Raw genomic sequence first — 22,704 nt, forward strand, 5'->3', positions numbered from 1 at the left:
ACAAGCACACACACACACGCTAATGTGTTTCTATATAAAGCTCGACACATGAGGTTTGATATTTAGCAAGAATTTCACTACATTTCTAAATCAAATTTGACATCTATGAGCGCTTATAAGACAAAATATACTGTACCAAATCTAAGGAGCGACTGAACAGAGACGACCAGGAGAGGTTTGTCTGTTCGGGAAAAGGGGTTAATAATATGACATCACATCACTGTCCCAAACCTTTACCAAACATGCTTCAGCTGGAGCTGATGAAACGGAGAGCGATCAAAGAGCTGCTGAATTCATTTTCTGACACATGGACTGAGTCTGTTTGGCTCAAGTTGGATGAAAGATCACATCCATATGGCTGCAGGCTTCGACCCAGAACATTTCGACGCTGCTTCCTCCTTGGCAACTCACAATTACAAACAAACTAAAGCAAGTCCAGCTGGATGCCAGATATTTGTTGTTTATTATTTAGTTTTGTTGTGTGTTTGGCAGAAAGCTGGTTTGTTCTCCCATTGACTAATTTTTTAACTAGAAAAGATAAGAAGTTCATACATGCACTGTTCAAAACTTTGGGATCAGTAAGATTTTTTTTTAGAAGAAATTCATACTTTATTTAGCAAGGATGCTTTAATTTATCAAAAGTGACAGTAAATACTTTTACATTTTTACCCAAAAATTTATATTTCAAATAAATGCAGCATATCAGAATGATTTTTGAAGGATCATGTGACACTGAAATTCAGCTGTCATCACAGGAATAAATTACAATTTAAAATAATTCAAATATAATAATAATAATAATAATATAATAAAACAGTTTAACAATTTTAAATTCTAATATTTAATTGTTTAATATCTAATACTGAATTCTAATATTTTACAATATTACTGTTTCAACTGTATTTATCAAATTAATGCCAGCCTTGGTAAACATAAGAGACTTATTTCAAAAACATTTTAAAAAAATCTTACCAACCCCAAACATGTATAACTACTTTTATTTTTTTATGAATACAATATAATTGGGTGTCCCTTCACTTTTTTTTTAAGAGCCCATGCTTTTATTGTGAGAAGCATTGAACTATTATCTAACATTTTAATTTAGAATGAATACTATCAAGTTTTAATCACATCTATTATCTTAATTTGATCACTTTTGTTTGATGTTTGGGCTTATTTTAATGGGGTTTTTTTTGCTAGAAATTAGCAAAAGAAAGAGAAAATCAACTCATATAATCAATTTTTTGTACTGTATGTGTAAAAAGTGCCAAATATTTATATTATTTAGCCCTAGAACTGCAAGGGTCAAGATATTAAGAGTAATATGACAAGATAATAATGTCAGAATTCACATTCCACATCTTAAGATACTGTAAGTGTTTTATAAATAAAGTTGTCATCATACAAAAAGTCAATTCGTGGTCATTATGTTTTGAAGATCCATAATAGATCTGGACTAGTTTTAAGCTATGCAAGAGAATCAATCCTCGAGCAGAAGTGCTCTGGGAGAGAAGTAGTTGTCACCTTGTTTTTGGAGTTGTGGCTGTGTTCGCTGGCGTCTGCACTGGTGTGTGGGAGACTGCTGGATGAGGACGATGGCTCTCTGTCTCTCTCTTTGTCTTTCTCTCCAAACCAGGAGAAGGGCATGCAGGTGGGGATGGAGGTCACAGACTCTGAAGGGGAGACTCGGACCCCTGACTCCTCCAGTAACTCCGCTGAACCCCTACAACATAACATAACACATCGAGACATGAGGAGAGAACATACAAGCTTTGTGTTGTAGAAGTATTTTACCAGGCTTTAGATACTTATTCCAATGGCAACTTTTTTATTTGTTTAGCTGGACCTTTTGATGCACGTGACTTTAACTAATCCACGACACAGCTTGCCTTCAACTTTTGCTTGCAAAAAACAATAAGTGAATAGGAAAAAGTACACAGGAGGACATATGTGGTTTCTAACAGAGGACCAGATTGTAAAAAAAAAAAGAGCTTTCACATTGACAACTAACGTCAAATGTATTTGGATCCACATCAACAGTTGAAGTGTAAAATTGTCCTCAGTGTGTGTGTGTGTGTGTGTGTGTGTGTGTTTGTGTACCTGGTATTCCTACGTTATGGGGATCAAATGTACCCACAAGTCAGGGTCTGAAATTAACGAGGGCGTGTAACAAAAATGCCACCAAAATGAACAAAAATGCCCCACAAATTCAATATAATATGCACACACAGCAACAGACTGCTTTTTACACTGTTTTCTTTGCAGCATTGAGCCACATAACCCATCACACGCATTTCCGTTGAGATTAGGAATGCAATGGCCAATCAGAGACACTTAAGTTAGTCATCGCTGAGTTATTGTTATGTTGTAGATACAATGTAAATAAAACATTCATTTCGTAACTTCAGTGATTATAACAAAAGTTTTTGCCAGAATATGAGCCGTTTCCCAAAATTTCCGCAGACACAAAACACAAAAATGTTTTTACATGTATTCTATTAATCGACATTAATAATAAGTACAATATCAAGAGCAACAATTGCCCCAGGAAATCAATTCCAGGGGGCAAAAAGTTCATTTCTGACCTTGCCAGAAGTATAGTAATACCAGTCATTTTTGCCCTTGTGGGGACTTTTTGGTCTCCTTGAGGAAACAAGCTGATAAACCATACTGAATGAAGTTTTCAGAAAATCTAAAAATTCTGAACGTTTTCTGTAAGGGGTAGGTTTAGGTGCAGGGTTAGAGTAACGGATAGAAAATACAGTTTGGACAGTATAAAAACCATTATGTCTATAAAACATGGAAACCAAATGTGTGTGTTGCCTACCTGCTGTCCAGTGACGCCCTCGTAGCTTCTTTGCTTAGTTTTTTCCCCTTTCCTCCTGATTTCCTTAAACCACTATCAGAAACAGTCAGACAAATGCATTAAATACAACAACACAATCCTTAATGAACTTACAACAAGAACACTTTCACTGTAAACCATTTAGTTATATTGTAAAATGCTATGGAAAAAGTTGTGGAATTCTGCTCTTACCCAAAGTCTGGGAATCTTCTTTTAGATTTACCAGCTGCATCATTAGACTCATCTGAAATAAATAAAAGAATTGTATTAAAACACAAACATCTGATTTCCAAGCTAACACGGACTGATTAACACTTAATTTTCTATTGATTATGGCAGTAGTGTGGGGGGGGATGTATATATATATATATATATATATATATATATATATAAAAATTAAGCAGCACATCTATATTCAAGATTGACAATGATTATTGTAAAAGCTCCATTCTCCTGGGATCCTAAATCCAGCTTGTTACCTTTGACCTCTTTGCCCTTGCCTTTGGACTCTCTCTTCTTTACATTCCGCAGGAAGCTGGAGGGGGAGGAGTCTTTAGGAGAGGAGAGGGCGGGGCCTTGAGGATCCCTCTGCACTGATTGGCTGCTGCTTGTAATAGAACCTTCATCCTTCTGGTGGTTAGTAGGTGAAGATATGACGACCGGCAGGGACAAACTCTCCTGGATTGATCTCCTACGAGGCAGTGGAGACTCGGGACTCATAGACTGACTCTCATCATCACCCTGAAGTCAAAAACAATGTTATTGTTCAAAACTGACGGATTGGATTTTTCACAGCAGTCATGAATTCTTGAGCTCTGCGTGACCTGTGCGCTTCTCATTGGCGAGCTGAGCGTCTCTTTGAGTTTACTGCGGGACGGTGGCTGCCGTTTGGATCTCTGGGCCAGCTGGGCCCTTGCACGATGGGCGCTGGTGTCCAAACGCTCCGTCTCAGGAACCACCTCATTCCAGTCTGCTCCTGAAGAGCAATGCATGCTTAACTGACAGAGATCCTTTGAAAGCTCTCCAACTGTATGAATTACTGCTCATGTTCAAGTTGGTCAAGTGAATTTCACTGTAGTCACGGCTTCTTCTGACTTCTATGTGAACAGTGTTTCATTTATCTCTATGCACCTGACAATGGATAATGGACCATCTGGAGACTTAACTACATGCTTTCTCTCAGGCCTACTCAAAAATTGGCTGTGTTAGCTTACTTCAGACCATGTTTTATAGGTTAATTTTGTTCGCCATTAATGGTTTTAGCAAGAGTGGTACTATGTATATTTTTTTGTGCTGCTGGGTTTAGTTTCTGCATTTGAAGAGACAGCATCAGTAAACACTGTTGCATAATGATACTGTTGCAGAAGAAACAGTATTATTGATTCATGTGGTAAGATATGTACAAGCAGTTATTAAAATAGGATGCATGCTTGGAGCAGGGATGCTTTCTCTCATGGATGCCTTCTCACAGACATGATGTAATGCAAAAAAAAATAAATAAATAAAAAATTGTCAGTAACCCTATAAATATGCCAATAAAAACACCAGCCTAGTGTTTTAAAACATGACTACCCTTGGATAATAACCAATTAAGAAATGCAACCAGTTAATTCAGGATTAAAATGACCCTGGAGTTAACTATTTTATATGTGAAAAGTCAACTGCATGCTTATTTAGCATAATTACGCATACATTTCATGTTGCTGTTCCTCTCTGCAGCAGTTTTTATGTTTCTATGACTGAGCCCAACTGGTTTTCGCATCTTATAACTTCAGTCTGGGCTCAGCATGATATTACAATCAATTAATCCTGCTTGGATTTAGACAGCCATTAAGAAGCATTGAGATCTTTAACTCACCCAGCAGAATTGAATCTGCAGACTTACTGCCCGACAGTGGAGACTCATGATGACCGCTGCCAGATTCAAGATTTACCAGCTACACACACAGACAGATTGATAGGTAGGAATCAGAGAACATGAAAGCTTTATGTGTGAGTTCATTTCTGCTGCCGCTGATAAGTGAAGTGTGTTCTCACCCTGCGCTGCAGATCCTCTATCTGAGTTTTATACTCGGCCTCTCTCTCCTCCAGAGTTCTCCTGTAAGTCCTCCTCCCTCTGCTCATACTCTGCCTCTCTGCCACACACAGCCAATCAGAATGATTTTTCTAATTTCTGCAATGTTATGTTTAGATATGCAAATGATGCATTCTCATTTAATAAAACACATTTTGCATACATTTCCGGTGCAAAAATATGAACACTGCATGAAGTGAAGTTCAAAATTCTGGTTTCATTTTGTTGACATATTGGAAGTAAATGTTTTTTTTTTTTGTTTTTTTTTACAGAGGGATTATTGGAGATCTCTTTTATGCGACGGCGTTTTAGTGCCTCGTTAAAAAAAAAATAAAATCTAAGATTACGAGATTAAAGTCGCAATATTTCGAGAATAAAGTCGAAATTACGAGAATAAAGTCGAAACACTACGAGAATAAAGTCGAAATGTTTCGAGAATAAAGTCGAAATGTTTCGAGAATAAAGTAGAAACACTACGAGAATAAAGTCGAAATATTTCGAGAATAAAGTCGAAATTACGAGAATAAAGTCGAAACACTACGATAATAAAGTCGAAATGTTTCGAGAATAAAGTAGAAATATTACGAGAATAAAGTCGAAATGTTTCAAGATTAAAGTCAAAATGTTATGAAAATAAAGATTATAGTTATAATATTTTTAGATAGGCTATTCTAGCCTTTTGCTCATGCAAATGGCCCGGATTGGAAGCACCGGGAGATATTCCAAACCTCAGTTTTCCAAATCTGTCAGTTTTATAGCGAAATACAAACAATATGTAGGCTATATTGCAATAATGTGTTTGTCAAGCGGCATGTGAGTCAATCATCTTTCCGATACAATAACGACTTTATTCTCGAAACATTTCGACTTTATTCTCGAAACATTTCGACTTTATTCTCGTAATCTTAGATTTTTAAATTTTTTTTTTAAAAGGAGGCACTAAAACGCCGTCGTACTTTTATCACTCCATGAATCAGAAAATGCTGTCAACAGCCAGAGTTTTAATCACCATGTTTTAGGAATAAAATGTTAGATAAATCAGGTAAATGTTATATGAAGAAACTCCGATAAAAACACTCAGAATACAGATAATAAAACTGTAATGCTACTGAAGTAGATCAGTGCATGAGAAAAGCAAATCAAAACAAAAACCCTAATTTTAAGAAAATAACCTTTAAAGATGTGTATTTTAAAAGAAATCTATGGAGACGAATGAAACAAAAACTTAAATGTGTATTTTGGATGTTTTCTCTCCACTAGTCTGAAAGAAGATATGCTATGGAAGCAAAATAGCCAAAATCTTAAAAGTGACCAGTTCATGACAAAACAGTGGATTTTGCATGTAGTGTCTTGCTGTAAGTGACATTTAAGCCCTGTTTTGAATGGTTAGTTGACTGTAAAGGATTCTCACTCTCATGTCATTTAAAATCTGTATAACTTTGTACTGTGAAACTGAGAAGGAAATTTGAAGAATACAATACTGTGAAAACATACTTTGACTAAGGGCTGCCACAAAGGACAAAAAAGTGCTATTAATGCTCCAAAAACCCCAAGTTCATGCAAATCACAGACTATATACAGAGAGTTTTGAAGTTATTACAATTAAGACATCGCATGATGATCAAAAAGCAGTTAAACTTTATACTAATGGAAAGGTTAGTGCTCATGTCCTCCACTCACTTCTGCTGATAGTCCTTGAGCAGTTTCTTGGCTTTGCTGTATTTTTTATCCAGAGATTCATATTGGCTCTGCGTGTCATTGAGCTGTTCGTTGATGCTTTTACAGAGAGCCTGAGCCTCCAGCCAGTTCTTCTCCATCTGAACGATTCTCTCAGAGTTCTCCTGAACGCTCCTCTCTAACTGAGCTTCCCTCGCCTCCCACGCCGCACGCTCCTCTGACAACTCTCTCAACTGCAACAAAACCTTTTCAATTAAAACGCACAGGAATGCTGTATGTTTTATATAAATGGATAAGATGGTTCATAAGTCCGTACTCTCTCTTTCAGTTCATCCACTTCAGCTTCTGCAATGGTGTGTTTTATCTGGAGCTGAAATTAATACAGAACATATACAAAATTAAGAAATTGTTAATGGCAATCTATTATAAATAAGTGAAATGAAAAGCACCAAAAGTCTGTTACCTCTTTAAATCTGAACGTTAGTTGAGCGGCGTCCATGTTTGACGGCAGGAACATTTCTTCACTCTCGGGCAGATCGTACACTTCCACATTCCTCCTGCCAAAACTCGAACCAAGGATGCCATCCTCTCCCCCTTCCTCCTCATCCTCGTAGTGCTCGTCCTGTCATGACATCAGAGACACAGACATGATGTAACGCACAAAACAAGAAACAGCCAGTCCAAAAAAGCAAAGTTGAAAAATAAGTTATGAATTAACAAAGTAACCCAAGTATAATGAAAATCGTGAAAACCACTGGTCAAACATTAACATTTCAGAATTCAAAAGCTTAACATACCTGCACGGGTACCAAAAACACAGTGGTTCAACACAGGAATAAACCCCACTACGATTTTGAATAGACTCACGAATCTGTTTCCTCATTCAGCATGGTGGATTTTTACATATTTTTGCATACTTGTGAACATTCAACAAAGAAGTTCTGGCTAAAAAAGTCTGAAGGTATTTCTTTAACTCAGCTGTGCAGGATTCCAGTCTAAATGTGCAGCCAAATTAGAAAAACTTTGGCAAAATGTTGCAGGAGAAAAAGGTACATTTTCAATAGGGCAGCAATGTATAGAGCACAGCTCACACACAAGTCATTTTCAAACAAATTTGCTTTCTGCTGGTCAACACAGCAATTTCCCATGGAAAATTCTGGTCCTGTGTTTTCCTATTGAAATGACTGGATTTCACAGAGCAATGGTAATTGTGACTCCACTTTAAAACCTTCTGACAATCAATAAATGCAAATGCAAATAAATATAATTATAATTATAATAAATGCACTGGGGTGTTTGGGAACTATGAATTAAAATGCACAGGAACAAACAAAATCTTACTGATATTGAGCTACAAAGTAAAGTAAATAAATAAATAAATAAATAAATCACTCCTACTATGCTGGGTAGTAAGTGATTACATGTAATCTGGACTGTGTATTCAGACTCCAAAAATGTAGTATTTATGATTAGATTAGATTAGATTACTTTTTAAAATACTTCAGATACTAATCAGATTAGTTGGATTACATTTGTATGGATTACATGATTACAAATTGCATTACACAATGGTAGTAAATTCTTCATAATTTATTGATTCTCCCTAATTTTTCCCTATTATATCATGTATGAGATTAATAATTACGCAAGTTACTAAACACTGCTAATGTATAATATGTAAACCATGTCTTTGGTGCTTTCATGTTTAGTTATGTTTGTTCATGTGACTCAGGGATTCCTAAACTTTTTGTCCCCAGTAAAAACCCCATTGATATAAAATATTAACTTGAAGTCCCCGGGATTTAAAGTTAATATTTCAATAATTTAACAAAATGTTGTTGTTAATAATCATATATTTTATTTGTCTTTTTTTTAATTTTTTTTTATTAATTAATCTATAAACAAGTTATCTAAAAGTAATCCAAAAGAATACAAGAGTAATCTAGACTAGAGTACATACTGACTGCAATTTTCATTATGTTATTTGTAATCAGTAACAGACTACATTTTGAAGGTAACCTACCCAGCACTGCACTCCAAACGTGTACAATGTGTTAGCACTGATTAAGAAAAAAGCCCATGAGTTGTGTGTTTGACTGACCTCTTCAGTGGACTGCTCGTATGTGTCGTCCACCTGCTGCTGCTGCCGCTCCTGCTCCAGGGTTTCACTGATTAGTCTTGCCACCTCACTGTGAGTACCTGGCTTCTCTCGGCCAATCAGAAACCTGAACGGGGTAATTGACAGGTGAGCAAGGCAGAAACAAAAGTAGGATTACGTGTATAACGTATACTGATCTGCGTACATCAGGTAGAGATGAAACAACTGAGCCTGTGTGAGTGCGTGCATTGTTTATTTGCATGTGGTAAACTCGTAACCTTTAGCCCAGAGCGGAGGTCTCCAAACCTGCTCCTGGAGAGCTACCTTCCTGCAGGCTTCAGTTCCAACCCTGCTCCAATACACCTCTCTGTAATTAACAAGTAACCCTGAAGACCTCGATTAGCTGGTTCAAGTGTGGAGAATCTTACAGATCCAGAACCTACAGTTCTTTACATGCAATCTAGCAATCACATAATTTACTATGCCATAAACTGACTGGCCTCTGCTGATTCTGCAGCCAGTGAAATTGCTTGCTCAACATTTAAAGTGCCCCTATTGTGGATGCTTGAAAATGACCTTTCATGCAGCAACACAGCTCTAAGCGAATTAAAACATCCTGCAACGTTTTAAATCTGAAAGTGCACCATGTATAAAGTTATTGTCTCTCAAAAGAAAGAGTCGACTCTGAATCATGGAAACGAGTCATTTTTAAAACGAATCCCAAGCTGTTTCATGTTAAGGTCAACATGAAACATTAGCATTTTGCCCGCCCACTTGTGGTCTTTTTGCGTTGGTCTGAATGAAAATGCAAATTCATCCTTTGCCACTAGGTGCTGCTTTTTGAGCGTTAAAAATAGCAGTTTCCCCGGTAACGGCTGTACACAAAGCAGCACTGCCTCACAAATGCTGCTTTATCAGGCATTACAGGCATGATGAAATAGAAATGAGACCAATCATACCAATCACCACAGATTAGCGTCACGCAAAGGAGGGGTTTGGAAAAATTAATCGTTGAGCGAATCGTTTGGGAGTCGTTGAGCAGGGAGTGTGCTGGGTGTGAGGGGTCCAGAGTGATTTTGCCAGCCTTTTTTCTCACTCTGGATAAGTACAGTTCTTGGAGACAGGGGAGGGTTATGCCAATGATTCGCTCAGCAGTCCAGACTACACTCTGTAGTCTTCTGAGGTCAGATTTGGTAGCTGAGCTGAACCAGACAGTTATTGAAGTGCAGAGGATGGATTCAATGATGGCGGAGCAGAACTGTTTCAGCAGCTCTTGTGGCAGGTTAAACTTCCTCAGCTGGCGAATAATGTACGTTGTTGGGCCTTTCTGACAATAGAGTATATGTGAATGTCCCACTTCAGGTCCTGAGAGATGGTGCTGCCCAGGAATCTGAATGACTCCACTGTTGTTACAGTGCTGTCCATGATGGTGAGTGGGGGAGTGCAGGGGGGTTTCTCCTGAAGTCCACAATCATCTCCACTGTTTTGAGTGTGTTCAGCTCTAGGTTGTTAAGACTGCACCAGACAGCCAGCTCTTTAACCTCCTGTCTGTAAGAAGACTCGTCACTGTTCTGAATGAGGCTGATGACTGTGGTGTCATCTGCAAACTTCAGGAGTTTGACAGAGGTGCAGTTGTTGGTGTAGAGGGAGAAGAGCAGTGGGGAGAGGATGCAACCCTGAGGAGCTCCAGTGCTGATCGTACGGTTGCTGGATGAGAATTTTCCCAGTCTCACTAGCTGCTGCCTGTCTGTCAGGAAGCTGTTGATCCACTGACAGATGGAGGTGGGCACGGATAGTGGAGTTAATTTGGGCTGGAGGAGTGATGAGATGGTGTTAAAAGCGGAGCTGTAGTCCACAAACAGGATCCTCACATAAGTCCCTGGTCTGTCCAGATGCTGCAGGATGAAGTGCAGTCCCATGTTGACTGCGTCATCCACAGACCTGTTTGCTCTGTAGGCAAACTGCAGGGGGTCCAGTAAGGGTCCAGTGATGTCCTTCAGATAAGCCAAAACCAGTTTTTCGATTGACTAATTCGATTGCCACAGGTCTGTAGTCATTAAGTCCTGTCATCTTGGGTTTCTTTGGGACGGGGATGATGGTGGAGCGTTTGAAGCATGAAGGGACTTCACACAGCTCTAGTGATCTGTTGAAGATCTGTGTGAAGATGGGGGCCAGCTGGTCAGCACAGGACTTCAGACAGGCTGGTGTAACACCGTCGGAGCCTGGTGCCTTTCTTCTCGTTCTTTCTGAAGATCTGGTGCACATCATCTACACTGATCTGGAGTGCAGGTGTGGGGGAGACGGGGGTTGCTGGAGGTGTTAATGGTGTTTTTTCAAACCTGCAATAGAATTCATTCAGATCGTCTGCCAGTTGTTGATTCACCTCAGTGCTGGGTGATGGCGTCTTGTAGTTGATGATGTCTTTCAGACCTTTCTACACTGAAGCCGTGTCACTGGAAGAGAATTGGATACTTAGCTTTTCGGAATAATTCCTCTTTGGCACTCTGATCTCCTTTCCAGCGTGTATTTGCCCTGTTTATACAAGACTCTTTTCCCATTCCTGTAAGCATCTTCTTTGGCTTGACGGAGCTGTCCGAGGTTTGGAGTGAACCATGGTTTGTCGTTGTTGTAGGTTAAATGAGTCCTGGTAGGAATGCACATATCTTCACAGAAAATGATATAGGATGTTACAGTCTCTGTGAGCTCATTCAGATCGTTTTCAGCAACTTCAAAAACACTCCAATCAGTGAGAAAGAAACAGGCTTGTAAATCCCGCTCTGCTTCATTAGTCCATCTCTTTACAGTCCTTAATTCAGGTTTAGCTGATTTCAGTTTCTGCCTGTAGGTGGATATAAGATGAACCAAACAGTGATCAGAGAGTCCTAAATCTGCCTGTGGGACAGAGTGATATGCATCCTTTATTGCTGTGTAACAGTGATCCAATATATTACTGTCTCTGGTGGAACATGTAACATGCTGTCTGTATTTTGGCAGTTCACGGGAGAGGTTTCCTTTATTAAAGTCCCTGAGAATGATTAAAACAGAGTCCGGGTGCTGTAGTTCTGTCTCTGTGATTTGATCAGCGAGTTTCTGTAAAGCTGAGCTCACGTGAACTTGCGGTGGAATCTAAACACTCACGAGAATGAACGAGCAAAACTCCCGCGACAAGCAGAAAGTCTTACAGTTAATGAAGAGCGCTTCTAGATCGGGACAGCACATATTGTTTAACACAGTTTCATCTGTACACCACCTTTCATTGATGTAAAAGCACGTCCCGCCGTCGCGCAATTTCCCCGTTGATTCTGCGTCACGGTCCGCTCTAAACAGCTGAAAGCCCAGCAGATGTAGTGCGCTGTCCAGAATGGCGTCATTCAGCCAGGTTTCCGTGAAACACAGAGCAGCAGAGTTTGAAAAGTCCTTGTTTAACCAGGAAAGCAGAAGGAGTTCATCCGTTTTGTTGGGTAGAGAGCGGAGATTCACCAGATGGATACTGGGTAGCGGCGTTCGAAATCCGTGCTGTCTGAGCTTCACGAGTGCGCCAGCTCGCTTCCCCCGTCTGCTCGTCCTAAAGCGTTTGCTCCGCCGACTAATACGTTCAGCAAAACATCAGAATAATCAAAAACTGGTAGGAGATTTTGTGGTGTGTTCTGCCGAATGTTCAGCAGTTCATCCCTGGTGAAACTGATCGTGTTTAACAAACAAAAAACTGGAAAAACTAACAAAAACACTAAAACAACTGGAGAGCCAAGCACCGTGGCAACCATGTGCGGCGCCATCTTGATCTTGATATAAACCTTTACCTTGATCTTGATATGAACCTTTCATTACCCATAATAGGGGCACTTTAAACTGTCTGGTTCAGTGTTCACTGTAAGCTGGTCCTGAAGCACAGAAACCCTCCACCTCCCTCAGCTACACCTGTCTATCATACACGTATGCCTGTTCATTCAGCATATCTTATATGGTCACAGCAGCGTGTCTGTTAGCAGTAGCAAGTACATATTTGCTCTCCAGCAGTGCATGTAGCAGATTTAGTCTGTTAAATGCATAAAACACATAAACAGTCACATCCATTAACATGCTAAAAAGATTCAGAGTTGTCACTATAACTGTAACTATAAATATTTAATAAACATTCTAATTCTACGAGAATAGTGAAGCCCACACCACATCTATTACGACAGAGAAACAATATTTTGGACTCACTTTCAGAATGATTTTTTTTTTTTTGATAAACGCTAAAATGCTGGTTATACTGTATAATCTTTACTTTATCGTTCATTCTGTTTGGACTGTTGGGGCATACATATGTATATTTTCTCCATGGACTACACAGATTCCATTACTATTTGTGGGGACTGATGTGTTTACAGTGGATAGAAGATAATTTGAAGAATGTTGATAACCGAGTCGGTAGCTACTGACTTCCAAATACTATGGAAGTCCATGGCTACCAGCAACTGTTTGGTTACCCACATTATTCAAAATACCTTCTTTTGTGTTCAACAGAAGAAACTCTTACAGATTTGAAAGTGGAGGGTGAATAAATGATGACAGAACTTACATTTTTGGGTAAACTGTCCCTTTAAAGAGCTTGAGCATTTACAATCCTAAAACCCAAAAAACTTTATACTAAATAAAAACCAACATTTTTTGATAACATAACTAGCAACTGTGTAGTTGCATATTACACATGAACAATCAGATCGTAATTATACTGATTTAAAGTCAGCATGAAAGGAAAATTTGCTCTATCTATTTTCTAAATGCAAGTTAAGCCCTTTTGAGCTTGTAATTTTCAAATCAAACTGTCTTTAGTCATTATTCCAGTGAAATGACAGACTTAGTGACGTATGCCCAACTACTTTCAGTGTGTTTTAACCCTGTCCCTGCAAGCTGACTTTCAGATCTCTCTTTTTGAGTGCAACAAGCACATCTCAAAATTCCTATTAATAAAAGGTAATGTCCTTCCTTACATGCATCAACATATGGACAAAATCTCTTGCTACTTCTGTTTCCGACTTTAAGTCTAATGCCTCATCACAAGCCTTTTTCATCATGCAAAAACAGCAGCTACTGTATGCTACTGTAGGTCACTTTACATGTCAGTCAGATGGTCTAATCCTATCTATTTGTATGGGGTTTAAGGCCAGTTAAGGTGTGATGTGGACCACATTACATAAACAAAAGTCTGACAACATAAGAAATTAAGCAGACATCTGTGGTGATGGCATGCAGCACCCAATGACCACACTAAACTAGGCTAAATGTGAGATTTTTTCAGTTTTTTCATAAAACTTCTAACCCATAATAGAAGACACGATGTTTATGTAACTGATAGACAGAGCAGGACCAACCTTACAGTTCCCTTTGTGTTCTTCAGGACAGTCGCAGCAAAGAGTTGCGTCACACCAACCAGACTGATGCCATCCACCTCCACAATCTGATCATTCACCTGGATCCTGGAACAGAATGACAATGTTTAAGATATTATGATGACAAAAAAAATATTGATTTCATACAGCATGTCCCTTAAAGCAACCATCAATGTAAACATAATTACACAGAGAACAAACACCTCAAACCACTTTTGTGAAATGTTACATTTAAAAGTAAAATTAAAAAGTTTGCATTATTGTTTATTACTAATAAAACAGAACATAATGGGATTGTATTGTCTTATGAAAAGTAGTTTTTTTTTTTTTTTTAGATATGTTTGCCTAAAGTGTGGATAGATTTTTCTTTAAAGTGGTATCTGCTCTCTAAAATAATAGTGTTGCACGATATACCGGTACCGGTTTAAAAATGGTACGATTCCGCATTTTACTAGTACCGGTTTAGCTTGACATAAATATTAGTTAATGTAATGATAGTGCTACAACTAATAAAAATATTAAAACAATATTTAAAGCAATATTTACCAGAAAAAATATTTACCACAATTTATTTACTAAAAAATTGTATATACATAGTGTTTCTGAAAAAAAAAAAAAAAAAGAATTATAAAATCTAATTAATATGTATAAAATAATTAAACATGCTTTTGATTATTAAATTTAATGAAACTTTTAAAGTGGAATCCAGAAAATTAATGGAAAACAGATTCTTAGAATTTGATAAAAGTAAAACTGAATTTGAGAAAAAATAAAACGTATTTCATAGGGCCTTAAAAATGTATTTCTTGTTAAACTTCTAATAAATTGCTGTTAAACTGTGTAATTTTCATGATTTCAGTTAATTAGACATTCTTTTTTATTAATATTTGTTAATGTAAACATTAAAATAGAGTCTAAAAAATTAAAAAAAAAAAAACGGAATTTGGAAAAAACAAAACGGAATTTGGATTTATATTTATTTCATTTGTGTCTTTGTTTTATTGTATTTGTCCTTTACTTCGTTACATGCATCTATGTTCTTATTATTGATAACAAAGATAAAACTTTTCCTGTTGTTCTATGTCTTTGTCGTAGCATCAGTTCAGTAGTAGTATCGAGATTTTAGTCGGGTATCGTATCCAAGTCAAAATACTGGTATTGTGACAACACCACGAAATTAATCTAAATTGCAAATGCGAGGTCCCATGGCATGCACTCACATTTCAGTGCATTACTTTAGCACTACCAGTCAGAAGACTGGAATAATTATGATATTGGAAAATGTAATATTACCGATTATATTATGGATTATAATTATGATTATGTTTTAAAATGTAATTTATTCCTTTGATGCAAAGCTGAATTTTCAGCATCATTACTCCAGTCTTTAGTGTCACATGATCCTTCAGAAATCATTCTAATATGCTGATTTTTATTTTTTTTAATCCAACTTAACCCAAACTTTTGAGCTCCAAACAAGCTCCAAAACATACAGTAATGAAACCCTCCACATATGGTCACTCTTACAATGCAAAATATCTATTTCATAATAAATTACCTATAATACTTCATTCCATCTAATTTGCACTATTGTAAATGTGCTGCTAAATGCTGCACTGTGACATGTGAAATGCATGTCACATCATATATAATTCGTTACATTTATATAGCGCTTTTCTGGGTACTCAAAGCGCTTTACATAGAAGGGGGGAATCTCCTCAACCACCACCAACGTGCAGCATCCACCTGGATGATGTGACGGCAGCCACAGCGTGCCAGAACGCTCACCACACACCAGCTTATTGGTGGAGAGGATGAAGTGATGAAGCCAATCAGTGTATGGGGATGATAAGGAGGCCATGATGGTCAGAGGCCAACGGGAAAATTTAGCCAGGATGCCACAGATTGCTAACACTTCCCACACTTAATCTGACCCACAAACTATACATCATAACATGTTTATGACAGACACCTCTGAGGCCTGATACCCAGCTGGGTCAACTTTTTCCAAACAGCAGTAAGTATTTCAAACAAAGTCTGCTTTAAAAATCCCAGTTGGCAGCGAGTGCTGAGATTCACAGGAAAGAGGAAGAGTCTGTTTTCTGCACTGTGACACAGTCATAAATGCAGTGGTTTGGACAGAATGTTTAACAGCCCATCAGACAGATCAAACATGTGTGTCCTGCTCCAGCTGCCCTCAGGAAGCAGCACATGAAGACATGCCCACCACTACTGCAGTTGCAAATCTAAACAGAGCTCACCAGCATATATACCGTTCAAAGGTTTAGTGTCGGTAAGATATTTTAATGTTTTTTACACTTAGTCACTTATGCTCACTAAGGCTGCATTTATTTGATAAAAATACAGTAAAAACAGTAAGATTGTGAGATATATTTTTTTAATTGTTTGAATACAAGTTAATTATTCCTGTGATCATAGCTAAATTTTCAGCATCATTACTGCAGTCTTCAGTGTCACATGATCCTTCAGAAATTATTCTAATATGCTTATTTGCTAGTCAAGAAACATTTCTGATTATTGTCAATGTTGTGCTGCTTAATATTGTTGTGGAAACCATGATGCATTTTTAATAAATAACAAAAGAACTGCAATTTTTGATACGGAGTTGTTTTGTAACAGTGTAAAAGTCTTAACTGTTATATTCCTTAATTTAATGTGTCCTTGCTGAATAAAATTATGCTTCTCTCAAGAAAAAGGACTGATTAGGACAATATTAGGTTACACTTTATTTCTATAGTTCACTTTAGATATTCTACTTACTATAAGTAACTTTGTAACTACATGTCAACTAATTCTCATTAATTTGCAACTATGTGTCTACTAACTCGCAGCAGGGAAGGTTTAGGCAAGTAGAATAAGTTGACATATACTTGAAAAGTTTCTTATAGTCAATATATTGTATGTTGTGGACCCATCAAAATAAAGTGTTACAAGATATTAAGCAGACAGTCTACTAATACTCTAATGACTGCTAGTTGACATGTAGTTGCAAAGTTACTTACTGTTAGTAAAATGTCTAAAGTGGACTACAGAAATAAAGTGTTACCCAATATTGCAAGCACACAGTATCAGAGACAGTTGATGAGATGTGTGGTCTTTTCCCAAGCAATCAAGACCTGTTTTTTCATCTAATGGATCCACAGTGAATCTCTGCTTGTTCTAAGAAATTCTATTCTGCCAGTCCAAATATTAATCTGAAGATCTCACCTGCCATCTCTCTCTGCAGCTCCGTCCTGCGTGATGGTCTTGACGAAGATGCCCAGTTTCTCCAAACCCTGATCTGCCCCAACACCCATCCCTATAATACTGATCCCCAGCCCTTTATCACCTACACAAAGAGAAGCGAAGAGAAGAGAGAAAAAAACGGTAAGTCTTCAGAATATTTTCTTTTTCATTGACTTGGAATTGTTGTGCAATAATTGATGCAGACATACTCTAACATTTACAGCTTCTCCCCAGTTCAAACAGGCCATTTATCATTAACATATGACTATATTGATACCTGTTCAGAGTTCAGTATCTTGGCAGGGATGCCCTTACTCATTTCACATGCAAAGAGGCTAGCCAATCATAATGGAGATCATTTATGTATAGACATTACATACCTCTGTATGTATTTCATGGTGAAATCCAGTGACTCCAATAGAAATCTATAGGCCGAAAAATTTCCCTCTGCGGATTTCTCTCATGTTTAAGTTGTTCACATGAATTTGCCACATTGATCAATAAAAAACTTGGTTTGAAAGTGATTTTTGTTTGACCTGTGCTTCATACTTCTCTACACTATTGACAATGGACCTATTTTTGCTCACACAATTTTGCTAATGTGACCACACCTTTAAAGGTACAGTAGCAAAAACAATCTGTTTAATTCTAAGGGTCCGTGAGATGGAAAAGTGAGCATGAAAACTAAATGCACGTTTCTGGTAAAGAATCTCAGAGAGAGTCGAAGTATTTTGTCAAAGACACAGCCTCACCTTTCTCGATCTCCACGGGAAACACGTCCATCTTCTCCACCCGTTTCTCCAGCTCGTACTCTGCAGACGCCGCCACAGGATCCACATCATCGTTCCTCCGGTCGTACTCTTCATTAGAGAATGTACTGTACACCTGAAGCCCCAGAAACAACTGTCAATTACAGCTAATAACACACAATAACTATTCATTCGCTTTCATAATCTTTCAGAGTGCCTATTATGTGGTTTATTAAGATGAGACCCCTTCCTAATTCACTGGTCAGCATTTTGTTTATTGCAAAAACACTGGATATATCAATGAAACCAAAACATCAAAGCTGTAATCAGCTTCTCTACAGTCCTGCCAGAGAAAGGCTTCCTTTCTGCTACAGTATCAGCCCAGTGAAAGCAGCTCTTATCTGCTACAGAGAAAATCACTTACTGCACACACACACAATCATTTTTGGAGATTTATCCATTCTTTAGAGTCAGCCAAGTTTTACAAAATCAGTGAATATACATACAGTGAATTTATATGATGAACTGATGCAGTGTGACTGTGTCTATAGAAACAGTCTAATGAAGAACAAGCAACAATCATAAAAAACATTTAAAAAAATACATACCCAACTTTAGTCAACATGTAAAACTCAAACATAATATAAACCTCAGTGAACTAGGCCACAGCTGAGAAAGTGAGAGGATATGGAAAGAGAAGAACTTGTTTTTTTCCCAATTAAATTATACATGTATAAAATTTAATACACAATTTACTTAAAAGTTTTCTTCATCCCACAGTTAAAACTGTTACCATTTACTCACCTTATCACTCACTCAACTCATTTTCATTAATGGAACATGTGTCATAATGTGAAATACATAAACATGAGGACAAGTAAGAGTAACTATGACAGAGGTACACTTTTTTATGCCTCACATACTCTACTTAATTTTTTGTTTTTTAATTACTTTATTATGATTATTAATTACTTACTCACTTACTTACTATATTTATTTTATTTATTTTTTGCAAAACAATCCTCTATTTTACAATAGTTGCCCTTTTTTGTTCCAAAGAATAAAGTAAGTAAGTCATACAGGTTTGCAACAATATACAAAACTGAGTAAACAATGACCATTTTCTTTTTTGGCTGAAGTATCCCTTTAAACAGTCTATCAAATATTTTCTCGATTAATGAAAAGAGTTAAATGTGTGTGTTTATTGTGTGTGAAACAGGATCGAGTGAATGAAAGCGGATTAAGCCTGAACACTGTGAGAGGAACAATAAAACATTGGGTTTGAGTAAAATGATCTCACTGGGCTCCACTAATTATATTTTATCAGTCTGAGAGAAGAAATTTGAGGGGAAACTCAATATAAAATGAATCCAACTGTAGACAGAGTTCAACTAGCCCAAATAGTATTATTTTGTGGAGAGACACACAGACTGGGCTCCAAATGAACAAAGTCAAAGCTCAAATCTTTGCCAGCTCTTCCTCTAGCTCACAAACACACACGTTTTCCTCCGAGGCTCTGTAGATCTGAAGAGAAACTCAGGTATGTCTCATTACATTAGACTCATTCAGAGCAGGAGAGGGAATGAGATCAGTCTACTGATTAGGACTCTTTCAGGAGTGTGATTTAACCTGGTAAACATTTCCTGTGTGTGGACTACCCGGAGCATGTCAGAGCTTGAGCGACTACACATTAACACACATCCACAGCAGGCCAGCAGCAGTCAGTCTGCTCATCTGAGCAGCGCCATACTTTGATCAGACAGGAAACAGACATTTTTATCGTTGTAAATCCACCTGAGAACTACAAACGTTTACTAAGAAGGAAAGACACAGAGACAGATATCATCGCCACTAACCTCTCTTTCTGTGGAGGTTTAGAGGGCTCCTCCAACTGCAGTTTTAGGGGGAAAGAAAATTTTAGAGGCGTCCAAAGTATTTTGTAATCTTGGTTTATGGCATTGAGGGTTGTGGTTTGAATTAAAAATGCCGATTCAAAATTAGGAGCAGAAAAAGAGTCTTACTGAGAACCATCTACATCACAGTACAGAAAACAGCGCTGCTCGTCACTTCAAATGTGCTGAGCTCTGATGTGATGAATTACATCAGAATATATCAGCATGATGCCAAATTAACTGAAAGTCCAATAACAGCACAGAGGCAGCTCATTGGTTTCAGTCACCATTCTGGAAAGCTACATGTGTGAGTACAATGCCATGTTTTTTTCTTTAAAATATTAATTAGACAATATGACACTTTCCAGCAGACAACATTTTGGTCTTTTAAATAAGAGTTCAATGTATCATGTCTTCCACAGACCACCCAGAATATTTATTAAAGCCGAACTTAAAAGCAGCTCATCCAGGAATCTTTATGATAAAGATGCCACAACCATGATTAATTTACATATTCATGTATCGGTTAATTGGTGAGTCCTGATGAAAGACAATTTAGTCTATTTTGGTTAGTAAGACTTAACCAGTCCTAGCAGTTCAAAAACCAGTAGCATCACGTTCAAAAATGACCAAAGAGTTTCGATATTTGTCCCATTTAAAACTTGACTCTTCTGTAGTTATATCGTGTACTAAGACCGGCAGAAAATGAAAAGTTGCGATTTTCTAGGCCGATTTGGCTAGGAACTATACTCTCATTCCGGCATAATCAGGGTACTTTGCTGCCGTACCATGGCGCAGTGATATTACGTGGCGCCTGAAAGCAGTCCCCAGCTATATTATAACCAGGTACCTAGCTGGGGACTACTTTCTGGCGCTGCGTATCACTGCACCTGCTGCGCCATGGTATGGCAGCAAAGTTCCTTGATTATTACGCGAATGAGAGTATAGTTCTTAATCATATCAGCCTAGAAAATCGCAACTTTTCATTTTCCACCGTCTTAGTACACTATATAACCACAGAAGAGTCAAGTTTTAAATAGGACAAATATCGAAACTCTTGGTCATTTTTGAACGCGATGCTACTGGTCTAATCGGATTCAATGATCTATGCTAAGCTATGCTAAAAGTGCTATCGCCAGATCCAGAGATCAGCTGAATGGATTAAAAAACGGTAAAACTCAACTTATTAACTCTGGGGGAGTTGGAGAATGAGCCTATTTCCAAAAAAAGTGGAGTGTTCCTTTAAGAAAATTTTGCAAATTCAAATGAATAATTTTTTTTTCAGTGTGTATACTAAATTATAACATCTTCAGGTATAAAAAATCTGGACTAACACAAAACTCAACACTAAGAGCTGGCCTAGGGCCAGTGTGAAATATGGTAGGAATAGTTTATGAAACTGTAACAGGTTTTCATTCACGAATGTTTTAAGTTGCAAGACTTAAAAAAACTTGTAAGCGATTTTGAACTAATCAAGCACAAGAAGATGACTAACTGTACAATTCACTCACTGTCTGAGATGGTTTTGTTTGTACACACTCGAATCCGCCTTTCAGACAAGCTGCAAATGCTGAATTTAGTTATCTTTCACATCATCTTGCACTTGAAATGAACATATACACAAAATGACTTTAAACCGGCCATCATGTCAAGTATCCTTCTAAACACAATTGGTTATGACTTGTGTGAACAAAAAGATGTGAAAAAAAATTACCTTTGATATTCTTTAAAGATGATTCTATATTTAATTTATGCTGATGACTGATGACTATGCATGTTATTTTAGATTTGATTTCTTTATTCAATTTCTGTAATGTGTCTCACCTGAAAGCTACTGTTAGACCTGGCTGAAAAAATTTATTTCATTTGTATATTTGACCTATTGCTTGTAACATGTTTGTTTGTTCTCATTTTATTACTGACAGTTACTTGTCTTTAATAATGTTTAACTCTATATTAGTTGGGTTGGAGGTTTTGAGATGGTATTCAAAATTTATTTAAAGCAAAATTTTGGTGTTCTTATTTATCAGAACTGTTGCATGAGGCAAAAACAAAGAAAGCTGTATCTTTATTTATTTATTTATTTATTTATTTAAGTTAGTTAGTGGTTGGGCCAGTGTAAATTTTGTAAAAATCTGAACCACTGGCCAGCAATCCAGGTGATGAGCCCTGCTAACGATATAAAAGTAGACTTCAGCAAAAATAAAAGTGAATAAAAGTGATAAATATGGCATCTTTAAAAACAGTGCGTGCGTGTTACAGGGTTAGTGTGAAGATGGTGGAATATAAATTGATGTAGTCCAAAAACTGGAAAAAACGGTTCAGCTTCCCAACCTTGAACATAATCCCCAATCCACACGACTAGACGTCTCTCTGTCTACACACACAGTCGTCTCTCTCTCAACCACAGGGACTAACTTTCCTAACCAATAATAATTGGTCTTAACTACAAGCTAAATAAAACCATACTGCTTTTGTACCATATATTAATGCAGTCTCAACATGTTTGAATGAAATTTAAGATATTTTAAGACTTAAAAAGACTATTACACATTTGTCTTTTCTAAACAAAATGGACAATTTTAGATTAAAAAAGGTTTAATTAGAGGTTTTAACACCATAACAATACAAAACTGAGTTTGAAATGGACAGTACAAAAGAACTAGTTCGTTAGAGTCACTGCTTTGCGAACTGAAAACAAAAGTGGTTGCTCTGTCTGTTTGATGATGCAAGAGAAAGACTTGTTGC

The 22,704-nt window shown here is 37.4% G+C and overlaps 1 protein-coding gene across 1 annotated transcript in view; it reads right to left on the reverse strand.

The window, feature by feature from the left end:
- The window catches only part of ppp1r9ala (protein phosphatase 1 regulatory subunit 9A-like A), a 56,177-nt gene that overhangs the window by 6,582 nt on the left and 26,891 nt on the right, over positions 1-22,704 (reverse strand). Inside the window, 16 exon segments of the mRNA XM_058786982.1 lie at positions 137-181; positions 1,525-1,723; positions 2,828-2,899; positions 3,038-3,089; positions 3,325-3,586; positions 3,670-3,821; positions 4,704-4,782; positions 4,883-4,948; positions 4,950-4,980; positions 6,600-6,829; positions 6,913-6,966; positions 7,060-7,218; positions 8,698-8,821; positions 14,052-14,156; positions 17,298-17,418; positions 18,068-18,200. Coding sequence (XP_058642965.1) covers positions 137-181; positions 1,525-1,723; positions 2,828-2,899; positions 3,038-3,089; positions 3,325-3,586; positions 3,670-3,821; positions 4,704-4,782; positions 4,883-4,948; positions 4,950-4,980; positions 6,600-6,829; positions 6,913-6,966; positions 7,060-7,218; positions 8,698-8,821; positions 14,052-14,156; positions 17,298-17,418; positions 18,068-18,200 — 1,884 coding nt within the window.

This window comes from Onychostoma macrolepis, chromosome 09, assembly GCF_012432095.1.
Source record: "Onychostoma macrolepis isolate SWU-2019 chromosome 09, ASM1243209v1, whole genome shotgun sequence".
NCBI classification, from domain to species: Eukaryota; Metazoa; Chordata; class Actinopteri; order Cypriniformes; family Cyprinidae; genus Onychostoma; species Onychostoma macrolepis.